At 38.7% G+C, this 18,193-nt stretch overlaps 1 protein-coding gene across 3 annotated transcripts in view; it reads left to right on the forward strand.

Moving 5' to 3' along the window:
* Positions 1–18,193, forward strand: part of GRM1 (glutamate metabotropic receptor 1) — a 462,337-nt gene that overhangs the window by 43,220 nt on the left and 400,924 nt on the right. For 2 of the 3 annotated variants that reach the window (XM_019831358.3, XM_045058172.1), the window contains exon 4: positions 1,046–2,067. In XM_019831358.3, coding sequence (XP_019686917.1) covers positions 1,368–2,067 — 700 coding nt within the window. In that variant the 5' untranslated portion in view covers positions 1,046–1,367. The remainder of the gene's footprint in view (positions 1–1,045; positions 2,068–18,193) is intronic. The other variant, XM_003986626.5, reaches the window with a different exon arrangement.

Below are 18,193 nucleotides of genomic sequence, written 5' to 3' on the forward strand. Positions count from 1 at the left end.
GTGGGAGGCGAAGGAAGGTGTGTGTGTGTGTGTGTGTGTGTGTGTGTGTGTGTGTGTGTGTGTGTGTGTGTGTAAAGAACGCAGGAAGGAGGGTTAAAAGAGCGAAGTCGGGGGTGGGGTGGGGGGTGTCAAAGAATTGCAACTCGCTGGTGGAAGCGTCCGCTCCAGGCCCTGCAGGGGAATGTTTCCGCAGCTGGACTGAGCACTGTCCAGGGTTCTGAAGGCGGCAGAGCTTGAGCTACCGCTGCAAGAGCTACCCAGAAGCTCCCCTCCGTTCCCTTTCTAGAAATGTGCAAAGCCAAAGGTCCCGATTTAGGCGGGTGCAGGGGCCCCCTCCGCCCCCTCTCTCCACCCTCCATCGCGGGCATCAAGTTACCTTATCTGCACCCTTTCTCCCTGAACATATACAGTAAGCCTGACTTCTTGGGTGTGTGTATGGGGGGGGGGGGTGGTGTGGGAGACATACCAAACTCCGACATGCTGAGACTTTACCAGGCGTTGCCTTAGTAACTAATATGGATTTCCTCAAGCTGGCAAATTATATTTACTACTCGGGTTGTATGTTGAGGTCTTTTCAACCCCTTTAATTTAAAGTAAAAGGTGCATTCCTTTTTTGCGTTCATCTTGAAGTAGTGCTTCCACCCTCATAATGAGTTTCCAAATTTCTTCTGGGAAAAAGTTGATCTTTTCAAATCCGGAAAGTTCTCTAAGGCTGGAAGACCTAGCTCCTCCTCTCCTTTATTCCCCTTCCCCCCCCACCCCCCCACCAAGTCTGTAAGTGTGATGGGTATTTGGGGACCTGGAAGAGGCTTGAAGCTGGAGGAGGGGGAGGGTCGGTGGGGCTCTGCGCCTCCAGGGACCGATGAGGGCACTGCGGGCAGGACGCACCACGTCCTGCCTTGACCACAGCTGTCTCCCAAGCTGCCCCTCCGGCCGCTATCATGTGTTGAAATGGACCGGGCAACTATTAACATCACTGACCCAGAGTTTTGAAACAGGTCTTGTGATAACGGAGCTTTGATTTTCTTCCTTTTTTTGTCGGCAGCGTCCAGCTCACGGCTGCCACCACGATGCCCATTGTACTCTTGACCAGTTTACTTTGATGCACCGGTGAAGAAGGGGGCTCGAATTCCCCTTTTAGAAGCGTCTCCAGGACACGGAGGTGGTCGTGGAGGACTAGGTGGCGGAGGAGGGGAAGGAGGCCGGGGTGCAAGCGGCGAAAGTGTTGAACCAGCGGTGTTGGCGAGCAGGACCGAGCAGGGAGAGGCAGGCGTCGGGTGTCTGTCTACGCTGTGAGCGCGCAGAGCCGGCTGGCAGGACCAGCGTGGGAACGCGGCCAGCAGGCTGTGGACCGCGTCCTCAGCACAATGGTCCGGCTCTTCCTGGTTTTTTTCCCAGCGATCTTTTTGGAGATGTCCCTTCTTCCCAGAGGACCCGGCAGGAAAGTGTTGCTGGCGGGAGCCTCGTCTCAGCGCTCGGTGGCCAGAATGGACGGAGATGTCATCATTGGAGCCCTCTTTTCAGTCCACCACCAGCCTCCGGCCGAGAAGGTGCCTGAGAGGAAGTGTGGAGAGATCAGGGAGCAGTATGGCATCCAGAGAGTGGAAGCCATGTTCCACACGTTGGATAAGATTAACGCGGACCCGGTCCTGCTGCCCAACATCACTCTGGGCAGTGAGATCCGGGACTCCTGCTGGCACTCCTCCGTGGCTCTGGAGCAGAGCATTGAGTTCATCAGGGACTCTCTGATTTCCATTCGAGATGAAAAGGATGGGCTCAACCGGTGCCTGCCTGACGGCCAGTCCCTCCCCCTAGGCAGGACTAAGAAGCCTATTGCGGGCGTGATCGGCCCGGGCTCCAGCTCCGTAGCCATTCAAGTGCAGAACCTGCTTCAGCTCTTCGACATCCCACAGATTGCGTATTCTGCCACAAGCATCGACCTGAGTGACAAAACTTTGTACAAATACTTCCTGAGGGTTGTCCCTTCTGACACTTTGCAAGCAAGGGCAATGCTTGACATAGTCAAACGTTACAATTGGACCTATGTCTCTGCAGTCCACACAGAAGGTAGGCATTGCATTTGGGAAAGAAAGGTACAGAGGAAGCGAGTATATTGCATGATGTGCCTTTATGATCATAATACTGCCCTCCACCCCCCATTTATTTCCCGCACTGTGGGCAACAGACTTTACCCTTGTCAGTACACACCCACCCAGGCATTACCTTTGATCCTCCTTCTGTAATTATAGTGTAAGAAAACTGTGTCCCATGGTGTTTTGGGGGATAGTAGGAATCTATAAGATACAAACTCTCCGTGAGTAGTATCCAACTGTAGTTTTTGGGCTACATGTTTGTCTCACATTCTGAGTTTGTGTTTGAAAGGCTTGTTTGCCCAAGGTGGTATACTACCCTTAAATGACTGGCTGTGGTTTTCCAAGCTTCACAGACTAATCCAATATGAGCAACTGGGGAAACAAACAAAAACAACAAAACTTGCTGTCACTTAAATTGGTCTTGAAAGCTTTATCTTGTCTCCAACAGCTGAAAGTACTTCTTTGTCCTAGTGTGTGGTTCCCCTTCTTTCACATACAAAGCTTCCTTGGAATGTTGGATTCATGCGTCCATCTTCCTCTGTATATCAGAAACTTACTTCAAATTCTAGGGTGCCTCGGATACAAAGGAAAAGTAAATAGTTTAAATCATATATTTATTTTCTATTAAGTATGTTAAAATTATCCAGATGCCCTCACTCCTCCCAAGAATTATCTTGTTTTATGAGAAATAGCACTGGTGACCTCTTAGATTTGAGTTTGGTTTCTAGTCTTTTTCTTCTAACACGATGATTTTGCTCATTAGAATTTAGTTAGATCAGTTACTAATAAAAGGATAGTAGAAATTAGGTGTAAAATGGCTTTAAAAAAGAAATAGATTTATTTGAGGTTAAAAACTTTTGATTTTTATAGAGTCTTACATGAATTCTCAAAGTATTTTTTTTAAAGATTTCCCTTACTCTCCTTCTCTCAGCCTATGCAGATTTGGGGATAAAATGAGACTTTTGAGTCATTTACTCTTAACTCCCTTGTTAGGTCTATAAAGAAACTGAGACCTGGATTAAATATCAATTGCCTACGGCAATTCACACACACACACACACACACACACACACGTGCGTGTGCACACACACATATGTATGTGTGTATATATATATATATATATGTTAGCATATGGAAGATAATCTTGAGACTATTGCTGCATTCATATTTTTAAATATCAAATTATTAAAAGAAAGGCCAGGAAAGAAAGGCATGACTTCATGTTCTTGCAACAGTTACACAATATTCAGCCACTGGTGTGAACTCTAATTTCAAAATTAAAAAGCATTCTTACTGATGTGGTTATATGGTGATTATTAATGAAAACCAATGCTTTAATTTGTAAAGGGAGCAGAGTTTTCAGGACAAACAAACAAAAACAATGTAGAATTATGCATTATAATTTTGGAATTTGCCTTTGGGGGAAAAACTTTCTGCCGCAATATTGTGACTTTTAACAGCTGACTCATATTTCTGAATCTTGATTTTTAATAGTGAATGGCAAATCTCTTTTTCAACAAAATCTCATGTAACTATTTTAAGAAACAATTTTAGGTTCAAATGCTAATCTCTTGCATATTAATGTTTAATGTTAATTTCCTACGTTTTTAATGTTTAACATAGTTTCCTCTGGTGCTTAGATGGAACATCTTGAAAGCACAAATTAAAGATGTGTTAATTATCAGCATTAGATCTCTTTACAAGGGAATGGCAAAATCTAGATGGAATGTGATTTATTTAAATATTAAATAATTCTCCCTCCGTTGAGCTAGGTAATAGTTTATAGATACTAGGAGTATAAATTCCTCTTTCCAAAAGTAATAGTTCATTACTTTTATACCCTAGTTTTATTTCCCATATTTTAATATAACATCATTTTATGTTGGGGTAGTGAAGAGTAAAGACTTCCCTATCTATCTTCAATTTGTTTTTCAGTTGCATCACTTTGCTAAAAATAATTGCTTATAGTGGGTTGCTTTCTGACAAGTAGAATTATGTTTTTGGAAAATTAATTTGACTTGTGTTTGCCAATTTTGTTCAGGAAGGGCTAATATTAAAATTTCACCCTATATTAATTTGGATTACTTTATTTCCTTTCTGCCTTCTGAGTGATTTTGTGCGGCAGAGATTATGTCTCCATACTATTGTAGTAGTTGATTCTAGACTACGTTGTGTTCATAGAGCAGTGTCAGAGCTAACTTTCGTGTCTATTATCAAGAGATGACGCCATTCCCCTACCTTTTACATATGATCTTATTTCCTCTCAAGGAGAATTTGTTCCTATTCTTATTAGACATAATATGTATGGAAATGAAATTGATTTTATTTTCTCCTATCTGCAAAGAAACGTAACAGTCTCTTTTGTATAAGCACCAGCTGAAAATTCATTTTTCCTGAGGTTCTGCCCTCCTGCTTCTCAGGGACCCATGGTGTACTGGCCTGCAGGCATTTCCTTGCATCATTTAGTAATTTTCCTGCCTTCAGACTGATGGGGTCACCTACTGGTGACAGTTCCTTGTCAAAAAGCAGCTAAGACCACATATCAGTGTTGTCTCTGCCATCTGGGCACTATTCAGGAAAGAGGCCAGTTTGGATATTAACAATTTGGAGCTTAGAAATTCTGGAACCTCCAGTGACCTTCACCTCTCCTTTCCAAATTAGCCATTCTGTAGTAAATTTATCATCATAATTTTTTAAATTAGAAGTTAGCATAGTTAAGCTAGTATTAGAAGAATAGCTCATATAGTTAAGCTAGCATCGTATAGTAAAAGTACTAAGTGACTAGATTAGTGTACCTTCATTTCCATGGTTAATTTTGATGGACTTTACAATCACAGTTGGGGCATCCTATTATTTGAATGCCCCAACTGTTTTTATAACCCTTTCTTATTTCATTTTATATCAAAGTTAAGCTGGGAGATATTTTCTGTTTGCTTTCTAAACCAGCTAGAATTCTGTTGTAATATTCTTTTACATACTTTTCAATCTTCTGCCACATCATTTGCACCACACTTAACCTCTGGTCATGACAACTGTCAGTTTACCTGGCATCAAAGAGTATTGGTACACGTGAAGGTACCTGCAGTAGGCTCTCCAGAAAAATTTTCAGGATAGTCACTGAGGAGAGTATTGAAAAAGGATCCGTCGAAGGGTAGGTACTGAAGCAATGGAGCCTTATTCACAGATAAAGATTGAGTGCATTTTGGAGCAAGTTACTCACCTGGACTGTGTGTCTTTAAATATGCTAAGCATAAAATACAAAAATAGCCTACTTCTGTGAAGAATATCTTGGCCAAGGACACAGGATTTTATCCTTGTGATGAAATGCAGATTCCCCATCAAGAATCAAATTTATCATTTCAAAAAGTTATAGAAGGCAGCACTTGAATGTAATTCTAGTTGATTACATTAAAAGCATTGAACGAATCCAATAAAGAATATTCTTTAAGTAGCTTCAAAAAGTTTTTTTTTTTTGATAGGGTACATTTTCATTTGTTTTAAGCCTTTCTGTGTCAGTATTTTGTCTTATGTGTCAGAGGAGTGTTGTTATTATAAAGGACTTAATTATGCTGGTATACAGTGCCCTTCACTGTAAGGTGCTTTTTTGTTTACAGTCACATTTTTCGTTGTAGTGCACGTTTTTTTTTTTTTTTTGATGCTTGCTTACATTTTATATGAAATTGACCTTTTTGAGGGCTTCTTTTCAAAATCTTTTTTCTTCTTAAAACCCTTTTTCTATTTGATATAAAACTTACTTTAGCAGTCCAATGGCATCAGAGGAAAATCCTCCAAAGTCAGTGAACTATTACTTTAGGTAATTAAGTTACATATAAGAGTTTTATTTCTACCAAATATTGTATTTTCTATCTATGCCCCCGCAACTTTCTTCATATCTTTCTTATCTTGATTCCAACCTATTTCACAAAAAGTTACCTTAATAGTTGCTCCATTTTGTCACAAAATAAGGAACAGCAGTGTTATCAAAGGTTATTTAGGTTAATCAATTAAAGATACTTAAAACACCACGATTACAACTTTCCCAAGAAGCAGTTCCCATATACTCTGAGTTTCCTATTGGTGATTAGGATTTCTAATATGAGTGAGAGAATATAGGACTTAAATTCAGAAGCAGTATTTCACCTACTAGTCTGCTTTTCTGTATAATGACCTGACTTTCTGAAATTTCCACCAATTCTCCATCAACCACTGGGAGTCATCCAAAACAATTTAAATTCCTCTTCCTTGTGATATTTGCCATCAGTAAATCCTCTCTTTTGTGCTGGATCTCACCAGTTCTCTCGCCCATTTATTCTAGTTTTTAATTCCTTCATCATCACAAATAACTCAAGTAGATTCGAGATAAGTTCTTATCCAAAAGTGTTCTAAAACATATGTGCTGCTGCCAGGCCGTATTCCTTCTTTTTGTGCTTGAGCAGTTATTAATATTGGTATTGTTATTATATCTGAGAGTAAGACTTTACTTTTTGTTTCCTTTTAAATATAAAATTATTAGCTTAAATTGACCTTATCAGGAAGTTCTGGGGTTTGATTATTTAATTCATTTTAGCATCACCATAAGACCAGCTTTATGTCCTCAGGATTTAATTATATACATTGAGACTAAGTAAGAGAGGGTCAAGTGTAAAGTCCCATAGTCTATCACCAGCAAACTACTTCCTGGCTGACTCTGGTGGTCATTCAGTCTTCATGAATTCCCTTGACAGTATGCTTTTCCATTATATACTGTACTACTTTATGGATAAATAAATCAATACAAGTAATTTAAATGAAAAGCCATCACAATAGTCACTCAATTCTAATTGAAGATATGCTATACAAAAATATGTAAAAAAAATTAAAGGCTTGGTCTCAGTTACTAAGTACTTTACACTGTAAAGAGGGTACAGTTGAACACATGTAAACCAAATAAAGTATAAGTGTGGACATTTAGAAACATGAATTTATACATGTTTAGGGAACACTGGAAGAAAATATTGGTGAGGATAATTGGTGAGAAAAAAGCCACAAAAAAGGGAATTTTGATAAGTATTTTTTTTTATATGACATTTCTTTTAAAAGAAGCAGTAGTAAGAATGTCCCCATGGGATAAAATAAGCAGGTTAGCTTGTCTGGAGTGGCGAGTGTGGTCCAATAACTAATAATAAAGATAGCAACTCAACTTGGATTCTTATATTTTGTGACTGTGAATGCTTATTAATTTGAAGGACAAAAACTGGAGAATTTTGAAGCATGTGCCAGAGAGTTTTGGTTTCAAGAAAGATATACCCAAGCACAGTTTGATGTGATTCAAAAATAATTAAAGTGAATTTTACTGAAATATGTAGGGGAGATCCATTAAAGGGAAGGGCGAAAACTAACTGTGAAAATGTTAGTTATTGTGGAATTCTAGCTACTAGGCTGTTGAAATAGTTGGGAAAAATAAAAGGTGTTCCTTTGTCAATGATAAGGAGGAGTCCAAACTATGCCTAGTCTTGCAATCCTGGAGGACCAGGAGAATTTTGGTGTAATTCACAGGCGTGTCATGAGTAGGTTTCAAAACCATGATTCTTTAGGTTTAAACAACATGGACTAAGATTTAATATATTTAATATATAATTATATCAGTGTGTAACTTGGGTAAGAGCACATACATTATTAGCAGGCATGGGTATGTGGACAAAAGAAAAACCAGGGATAGTTATGAGATACTCTATTTGTGATTTAAGAAAAAGGGTTCACATCCAAATAAAACCTTGTTCATCCAGAACCTTGATTCTCCAGCTGACTTACCTGGGTACTTGAGACTTGGCTTCTTTGACCTCCAACCTTTTACATTTTAAAAATTGAATTACTGTTGATATACAATATTACTCTAGTTTTAGGTGTGCAACATAGTGATTTGATGTTTTCATAATTATGAAATGATTATCTCCATAGGTCTAGTTACCCTCTCTCACTATACAAAGCTATTACAATATTATTGGCTATATTTCCTATGCTATACTTTATATTTTAAACATTTTACAAGTTGATCTTTGCAACCTATATAGTTCTCTGACTTTTTAAAAAGAGTGCTGGATTTAATAGACACTTTCCTCAAATATACAAAGTAATCATTATGAATATCAGTTGCTACATGTGCTGGGACACAGTGGTAATCTTGAAGCCTGTTGAAAAATATAAAGCCATTTAGGGGCACCTGGGTGGCTCAGTTGGTTGGGCATCTGACTTCAGCTCAGGTCATGACCTCACAGCTTGTGGGTTTGAGCCCCACGTCGGGCTCTGCGCTGACAGCTCAGAGCCTGGAGCCTGCTTCGGATTCTATGTCTCCCTCTGTTTCTGTCCCTCCCCTGTTCATTCTCTCTCTCTCTCTCTCTCTCTCTCTCTCTCTCTCTCTCTCTCTCTCTTTCTCTCTCTCTCCCAAAAATAAATAAACATTAAAAAAAAAGAAAAATATAAAGCCATTTAGAGGCGCCTGAGTGGTGCAGTAGGTTAAGTGTCTGAATCTTGATCTCGGCTCAGGTCATGATCTCTGTGAGTTTGAGCCCTGCATTGGGCTCTGTGCTGATGGCATGGAACTTGCTCAAGATTCAGTCTCTCCTTCTCTCTGGCCCTTCCCTGCTTGTGCTTTCTCTCCTCTTCTCTCTGTCTGTCTGTCTGTCTGTCTCTCTCTCTCTCTCTGTCTGTCTCTCTCAAAAATAAATATATAAACTTAAAAAAATATATAACACCATTTTTTCCTACCAAAAAATGACCCCAGATTACTATACTTATGAGTTTCTATATTTGTTATTTTTTTACTATATTGGCTAGCCTTATTAAACCATTTTATAAGTTATTTAGTCAGTATTTAGTGAACAGCTATTATGTGCAAGGAATTAAGGTGATGTTCAAAGATGACAAAAGAGAGATATCTTTATTATTTTGAGAAAGATTGAACTCTTCTTGATTCTTCTGCCATACCATCAATCACTCTGTGACTTCATTAGCTTTGGAATAAATTTTTCAAGTAGCTGGCCTGCATAGGGTAGATGGTGATGGCAACTCCTATTTTATATTTCCCCCATCATGTGGCTTGGCAGTTCCCACTTCTCTTCAGTCACTAAAATTTTTCTCCTAGCGATCTATGGTACTAATATACAATGACTGTTGTATGGATTTTTAATAACTTTCTAGGTAGTGGCTAGAGTGGCATCATCTTGAAGAAATTTGTCAGAAGCCGTATTTTCAGCATGCCCCATAGTAAGACCACAGAGGGGTGGGAAACCACAGTGGAGGACAGAATAGTTTCCTGAGTACCTAAAACCACTGAAAAAGCAACTCATCGTTAATGGGTTCTGATATTAGATTGGAAGCAACATCTCGGTAGGAGAAGGTTTTCAGAGAAGGTATAGTTGAAAACCAGAGTCAGGCTGAGATATAAAGGCAAAATGATGTGACTGTCTTATCCATGAGAGGCCTAACATTGGATTAAAATTTTTATGCAGAAATATATATGTAACTTATGTATTCAGGTGTTATTTATTTATTCTATTTATTTTTCATGCCTAATTGTTTTCTTTTTTTTTTTAATGTTTTTATTTATTTTTGAGACAGATAGAGACAGAGCATAAGCAGGGGAGGGGCAGAGAGAGAGGGAGACACAGAATCCAAAGCAGGCTCCAGGCTCTGAGCTGTTAGCACAGAGCCCGATGCGGAGCTCGAACTCACAGACTGCAAGATGATGACCTGAGCTGAAGTCGGATGCCCAGGTGCCCCCATGCCTAATTGTTTTCTATGAATGTCAAAAACACTTAAGATCTAAATTTACAGGAAAAATTGTAATTTTAATTTCCTTCAATCTCACGGGAAGTTTTGCTTTCTTAAGCTTAAGACACCGTGGTACCAAATATAGTGTTAATGTTTTTATGAAGATAATTTATTGATTCAGGCAGAAATTCTCCTTTATCAACTTTAAAATTATCTGTTTTGGTCACTTCATGGCCAAGAAATTAAAGATTCGAGCTGATTATCTAAATGATCCTGATAAAAGCCTAAATTGGCAACTGAAAAACAAAAACGATTTTGGGAGAGCAGTTCTTTGATTACCAACTAACTTATTTTGCATTCTGATGAAGACATGACCATCTTATACATTGGTCTATTATGTGTCAGACCCTGGTCTTGGTGCTAAGAATACATAAATTAAAGCCATTTTGATTATTATTATCATTGCTATAATTATTATCCTTAATGGTCCCATAGTCTGTCAGAAGAGACATATATGTAGTTGTAAGACTCATGGGTTACAAAAATTTAATCATAAAAAATAAATGAATGAAAGGCTATTGGAAATACTATATATTCATCTCAGTTTTATTTGTAAAATGGGAATGATAATCACTGCTATATTATTTACCTCATAACAGTGTTTTGGAGAACAAGGAGATGGAATATACAAGTAACTTTTACCTGCTTTTGTTAAATTCCCACCAAAGGGACAGATTCTTAAGATATCAGCCCTTTTTAGCTGGTGAATAATGAGCAAGTACATGCAATCAGTTAATCAGGTATAGATTTTGACTCTAAAGCCCAGTAAAATAAGACAAACATGAAATTCGTGGTTAAAAGCATAGCATGTGGTATAGATTTTAGGACTCTTTCTCATGCTATAAATGAGAAAACAAAAGATCCAGGGAAATAGAATGGCTTGCCCAAGACTATAATATGTGTTAGTAACAAAGCCAGGACTAATTCAACTTGGTATTAGATATTTTTTAAAAACAAGTCTCATTTGTTTGTTTGCTTGATTGTTTTTTTAAGTTTTTAAAAAAAATATATTATTTATTTTTGAGGACGAGTGAGTGCGAGCAGGAGAGGGCAGAGAGAGGGAGAGAATCTCAAGCAGGCTCTATGCTATTAGGGCAGAGCCTGACATGGGGCTCGAACTCACAAAACCATGAGATCATGACCTGAACCGAAATCAAGAGTAGGATACTTAACCGACTGAGCCACCCAGGTGCCCCATTTGATTGATTGTTTCAAAATCATATGATTCAACCTCCTGCATTCCTCTCTCCTCTGAGGTTTATATCATCCAGCCACGCTAAATTCTTCCCAACTTCGCTGCTGTCATTTAGTAGCTTCCGGGAGACTCTGCTGTCACTGAAAACTCATTCTTACTGCTGATAGTCTGCCTTTCAATATGGACTCTTGTCATACTCCTGAATGATTCCAATATTCATATGTGTGATCCACTGATGCTTATCCTCTTAGTTCAGTGACATAAATTCTGTGTCATTTCCCTTCACTTCCGCAACCCACCTACTCTGACCATCGTCTGGCACCTTGGCATTGCCAAGAACTGTTATATCTCTGAACTCTTAAAGGTCAGAAGGACTCTGAACAATAGAAGCCTGTTCTTTTCAAACTCTCTTGCTTCCAACCCACCTGCTCTTAACATTTCTCTTGAAAGCCTGGGTAAAGCCGTTTTCTTATGTGATCTGACTTCTTCCCAGGATTTATGCAACTCTGTCTCCATATTTATGTTTGTTACCATCTTGTAATAAAGTTCCTTTCTTAGAGAAAATGAAATTCCAACTTGAAATGCCCATTCCATATGAAACTCTAGTTGAGGCTTTCATTTTTTTCTGGCAGAAAAATAAAGGCCAGTAAGGGGCATCTTTTTTTTTTTTTAATATATGAAATTTATTGCCAAATTGGTTTCCATACAACACCCAGTGCTCATCCCAAAAGGTGCCCTCTTCAGTGAGGGGCATCTTTTTTAATGAAAGAAGAAAGGATTCTATCCCTGTGAGGGCTGTGATCAAGAGTGAGAGATTACACTTGCTCAGATGGCTGAATGGTACTATCTCTACAGCAAGTGATCAGGGGTTGTGTGTAGTGCATAAGGATGAGATGAGATTAGAAAAGGATGCCTAGAGACAGATTCTAGGGATCAGGGGTAGGATGGAAACAAAGGCTTCAGGGAATTAGCCATGCTTAGAGAGCCATCAGGGTAAAATGTACAAAAATAATCCCTTAAGTTTATTGTACAGATGAGATAGAGCTAAATAAATGTAAGATATTATTGTTGTTGTCAGACTATTCCAACCTTAAATAAGAAGATGTCCTTATTCTAAGGGAGCCCATGTGAAGTAAATATAAGAATGTTCTGTAGTGAATGTATGCAAGTAAAGGAGAGATATATTTTGCTGATTTGCTGACTTTGAGTAGCACACTTAGCTTCCTGTATTTTTCCTTCATAACAGTTGCATCCATAGCATGTGGCTATAGATGAGGGCTTTCATTTAGACTTGTATAGATTGTTCTGCAGCTATTGCTGGATACTTGAGGCAGTTTCCTCTGTTTTCTGTGGTGCTCTGACGTATTTTATAATTTGTACATTACAAAGGGCTGAACAAAACAGATCAATAAACAAATTGTTCACACTATGTTGAAGAGGAGAAACTGTTTACAGTAGAATGGAATACAAGGTGATATGAGGATATTGGAACAGGGAAACAACTTAAACAGATAATGTCCCATTTTCCTGGATAAATGAGTGTACCATATTATTTTTACTTTTTGGCTGACAGGTGTCATTCTGATGGTAAAAATAATATGCATTCAGATGTTTATTGTAATTAAACAGATGTTTAGTGAACACTTTCTCTGGGTCACGCTCTCTGCTATAGTCATCAATGACCAGAGCTGAACTATAATCCCTCTATCAAGAAGTTCATCATGCGGTGGTTACCATTCAGTTTGGTAAATGCAACCATCAGAGTAGGTATGAATAAAGAGATAAGAGAGAAATGTCATTACTTTTCTCTGGACCAAAGAAAGAAGTGAGAGTAACCTCATAGAAGCCTCCCAAAGAATGTGACATTGAAATTCACACCATTACAGGACACAGAGGAGTGATTATGAGTCAAAGTATTGATGTAGAAAACAAACCATGTTCAGGGAACTTAAAAATGTCACTAATTCTGGAATATATGTTCAGGGAAAAGGATTGGGGAAAGAGCAAGTTGTAAAGGGAGGAAAGGCTTAGGTCATGAAGGGACAGGCTTGCCATGCCAAGAAATTTAGATTCTATTTTGTAAATATGGTGAGCCAGTGAAAGATTTTAAACAGAGAGGAAACACAATCAGATTTATATTTTGAAAACAGCACCCTGAAAATTTTGGAGAGGATGGCTTAAGAAAAGAAGTCAGATTGGAAATTAGGACACAAGTTGATGGGCCATTGATAGTTGGGAAAGTGGTGGAGAAAAAGCCAATTTAATTAATCAATTTAGTCAAGAATGATAAGAGCTTTACTAAAGTAAGTGTCAGTTGGGATGGAAAGGAGAATGGATTGGACAGGAATTTAGTAGGGAGATTCGGATTTAGTGAATGACTGGTTATAAGGATAAAGGAGAAAGGGGAGTCAGTAATGACTACCACGTTTCCATTTTGTATAACTAAATAGTGAGAAAAGAGGAAGCATAGACTGGCAAAACATGAGTTTTAGAGTAGTTGAATTTGAGGTATCTATGGGAAAAAAGGTTGAGAGACCCATAGGCCAAAGATGTAGAAAGGGAGGTAGATTTGTGATTTGTCAGCAAATAGCTGTAGTTAAAACCATAAGAGTGGATGAGATTACCAAGGGAGATGATATGGAGTGAAAAGAGGAACAGTAAAGGCAGGACTTTGAGGAAGGTGAAAATGAGAAAGAGGATCCAGAAAAAGGATGTAGAAGGAACAGTTAGAAAACTAGGAGAGCGGTGCCTGGCTGGCTCAGCTGAACTCTTGACTTCAGCTCAGGTCATGATCTCAAGGTTTGTGAGATGGAGCCCTACTACTCTGGGCTGAGCGTCGAGCTTGCTTGAGATTCTGTCTCTCTTTCTGTCTCTCTCTGCCCCTCTCCTTGCATATGCTCTCTCTCTCTCTCTCTCAAATTAAAAACAAAACAAAACAAAACAAAACAAAACAAAACAAAACTCAAACAAAACTAGAAGGAGAAAGAGGAAGAACCAGGAAACAACAGACATTATGGCAGCCAAGGGAGGAGAGATTTTCAGGAAGGGAACCACCAAGCTGACAGGGAAAGGAGGGTTATGGAAACAGTGCTCTGTACCAGTAGCCTCCACTTCCTCCTAGCGTCTGCCTCCCCAAGAATCTCTCTCATTTTCCCCCCAAAGTCTGAGTACTTTAATGTGATTTTCTATAAACAAGGATACTTTTAAACTTAACCAAAATACAACCATCAAAACCAGGAGATTAACAGTGACACATTACTACCATTTAACTCTCAGACCCCATTTGAGTTTTACTTGTTGTCCCAATAAAGTCTTTTGTAGCAACAGGATCTAGTATAGAATTAGTCGTGTCTCTTAATCTCTTTCAGTTTGGAGTAGTTCCTCAGTCTTTCCTTGACTTCATGATCTTGACAGTTTTGCAGATAACAAGTGCAATTATTTTATTATTAATTTATTTTATTTTTTCTTAAAGTTTATTTATTTATTTATTTATTTATTTAGAGAGAGAGAGAGAGAGAGAGAGAGAACACCAAGCAGGCTCCACACTGTCAGCACAGAACCCCAAATGCTGGGCTAGATCTCACAAACCATGAGATCATGACCTGAGCCGAAGTCAAGAGTCGGTTGCTTAACCGACTGAGCCACCCAGGTACCCCACAAGTCCAATTATTTTCTAAAATGTCCCTCAGTTTTGTTTTACTGATGTTTCCTCATGATTAGATGTAAGGTATACCTCTTCATTAGGAATATTCCAGAAACAATGTTGCATTCCTGTCACTGCACTGCTAAAAGGCATATGATTTAAATTTTCCCCATTATTGACGATGTTAATTTTGATCACTGGATTAACATGGTATCTCTCAGTCTTCTCCACTGTAAAGTTTGTAATTAATGAATATTTTATGGGAAGTTGCTTTGAAACTCTGTAAATACCCTGTTAATCATCAAACTTTCGATTTATTCATCAATTTATTTATGTGAGTATGAACTTATGGATTCCTATTCTATTCAGTGCATTTTAGTCTATTATTAATCATCATCATTATTTATTTTGGTACTAAATTGACAAGCTGGCTTTTGTATTCTTTTGGCATGTACCATCATTTTTTGAAAACTCCCTATTTTCTGGTACAAAAACTTTTCAGGTTAATTATTTACTTTTTCTTTTAATTTTTTTTATCTGAGTATAGTGGATACACAATGTTACATTAGTTTCAGGTGTACAGCATGATGATTTGACAAATCTGTGTTATGCTGTGCTTGCTCACCTCAAGGGTAGCTGCCATCTGTCACCATACAACACCATTACAGTACCATTGACTGTATTGCCTGTGCTGTACTTTTTGTTCCCATGACTTATTCATCTCTTCATTTCTAAACCCATTAGAAGGGCAGAGGCCAGGAGGAAGTGGAGGCTGCAAGTATGTTGCATTGTTTCTGGAGACTGAGAAGGGAAGGGGAGAGAGAGGACGGTAGCTAGACCGAGATGTACTTCTAAGTGAAAACATTTTCTAGGATGGGAAAGCGTGAAGCAGTTTTAAAAACTGATGGAAAACAGTGGTAGAAAAGGAGAATTGGAGGATAACTGAAGCAGAGTTTCTGAGGAGGCAAGAAGGAATTGTGGCTGGGCCACACTGAATAGGAAAAGTCTTTCTTCTGGGTGGTGATACAATTAAGTTTGGGAAAGAGGAGAAGAGAAATAATATTTGGTATCCTCTGTTTTCTCAACTATTCAGTGAGGGAGAAGGAAAGGGAAAAGGAGAAGTTCAAAAACAAACAGGACAAATACTTAAAGGACCCACCAGAGATAGGAAACCATGTATTTCTAGCAGTGTGATTGCCTACTGTTTTGATATTCTCTCCATTCAGAAGTGTACAGTCCCAAGATACATGTGAGGAGTCCATCTTTCTCAGCACCTCATTAACTTGGCCACCTGCTGGCCCAATGTCCAAAGCACTAGAATATTCTTTTAGTTAATTACATAGGCTACCAGGTGCTTGCCAAAGATTATAGCCACGGATTATCCTTTGTCCAGCTCCTGTCACAAGGCCAGATGAAATTAACTTTTCAGAAAACTACATCCCTGACTTTGTTTGCTCTCCTGGAAGAACTGCTTTTTCTAGGTAGTGTTTTAATACTGTCTCTGTTTATTTCTTACAAGTCAGAACGAGCATTGGAAATGTAAATAATGCCTTATAATTTTCAAAGATTTGTAGAAAATATTTCTTAGTATGTTGTTCAATATCCCTTTTATAAAGTCCATTTTTAACAATTCTTTGTAGACTTTAATATCATGAAATCATTTATCTCTCTTGAAGAACTGACATGTTTCAACTTAACTGGTAATGAGAGAATTGTGTTTTCCATTCTTCTCTTTTCCTACCCGGAATCTCAAAGGTAAATTTGATGCTTGATTACAAAAAAATGTTTAGTGTACATGCGTAGATATTAGCTTCTTCATCTTCAACAGCATTATTTAATACTTTATATACTTATAAAGTGCCTCAAATCCATTTTAAGAAGAGTGAGGACATTAATGTATAGGTAAATGGAAGTGACCCTACTGTAGGTATAGATCCCTCCTGAAGTTTCTCTATGTTATGAAGCAGAGGGTAATGACAGGCTGAGAGGTTTTTTAAAACTGTGGAAGAGGAGGAGTTTATGTTACACTCACAGTTGAAGACGGAAGAAAAATTTCCTTTGTATTTAGTATGGTAGAAGAGTCTTTAAGCTTTGATCATATACCAGAGGAGAATCATACTCCTTTAGATTAGTGAAAAAGGTCTTCTGTGGCTCATAGAAGCTCTGCCATGGCTGTCTTTTCCTTCTTTAGTACATTCTAGAGTCTGCTCTGTGGCTATGCTGGGATGTTTTGCCTAATGTTGGCAGGGTATATGTGTGGGTGAAACATTCTCTTTACCATGGTCAACACTGAGCAGGGCTGCTGCGTCTCTGTGAATTTCCAACAGCCTCCTTCCCTGTTCTCCCTTTTTTATCTTTAGGGAAAAATAAATCCATTTTCGAGTGACTGTTTCGTGACAAATGGAGAGAGAGCTTGCCTTCCACCCGCTTCCTAGCTTTTCCTAATGTTTGTATCATGTGTCTTCCAGACCATAATTGCTTGGCAAACTAAACACCTGAAAGACACCCTCTGTCTCCTACTTCTGTTAGTCACAATGGTTGTGAAATCACAGAGCCTAGAGAGAGACCCTTGTGCACTGGTACATGTGATAGACAACTTACCCCTTGTTTTTGGCTTGAAATGCCAGATTTGAACAGTGAAAAGGCAAATTTCATTTTTTTCAATGTTGACACACACCGAAGGAAAGGTTAGTATGTAATCTCCTTGATCTGTCATTTTAATAATATATATATTTTTTTAACGTTTATTTATTTTTGAGACAGAGAGAGACAGAGCATGAACAGGGGAGGGGCAGAAAGAGAGGGAGACACAGAATCAGAAGCAGGCTCCAGGCTTGGAGCCATCAGCCCAGAGCCCGATGCGGGGCTTGAACTCACCCACCGTGAGATCGTGACCTGAGTCGAAGTCGGAGGCTCAACCGACTGAGCCACCCAGGTGCCCCGATCTGTCATTTTAAAAGTAAAATTTTACTTGAAAAGAAACAACTGCTTGAAAATGAAAAAAAAATATGGAGCGAGTGATTAATTTTTGAAGTGCTTATGTTCTCCCTTTCAGCAGTTTATTTTTAGGCTGTCTTAGGTGCAAAGAGATGTACTAGACTGGTGCATCTCAACCTTCATACGTGTACAAAATCACCTGGGAACTCGATAGGTTGCAGATTCCAGCCCTGGGATGGACCTGAGAGTCTGCATTTCTCCTAGGCTCTCAGGTGGTCCGTGGGCCACAGTTTGGGTAGAAATTCAGGAAGCTCCTTCTGATAGTGTCTTTCTTGTGATAGTACACTGCATATGCCTTTTCACACACTTATGAATGATTTCCTTCAGAGTCATTTACACATGTCTCAAGGCAATGTACTATGCTCCTGAAATAGGCAAAAAATGGGTTTTAAAATGTGTATGTTTAAAAAATTACACCAAAGACATTTATCTATTCATTTCTTACATTACTTGCCA

This window comes from Felis catus, chromosome B2 (assembly GCF_018350175.1).
Source record: "Felis catus isolate Fca126 chromosome B2, F.catus_Fca126_mat1.0, whole genome shotgun sequence".
Taxonomy (NCBI): Eukaryota; Metazoa; Chordata; class Mammalia; order Carnivora; family Felidae; genus Felis; species Felis catus.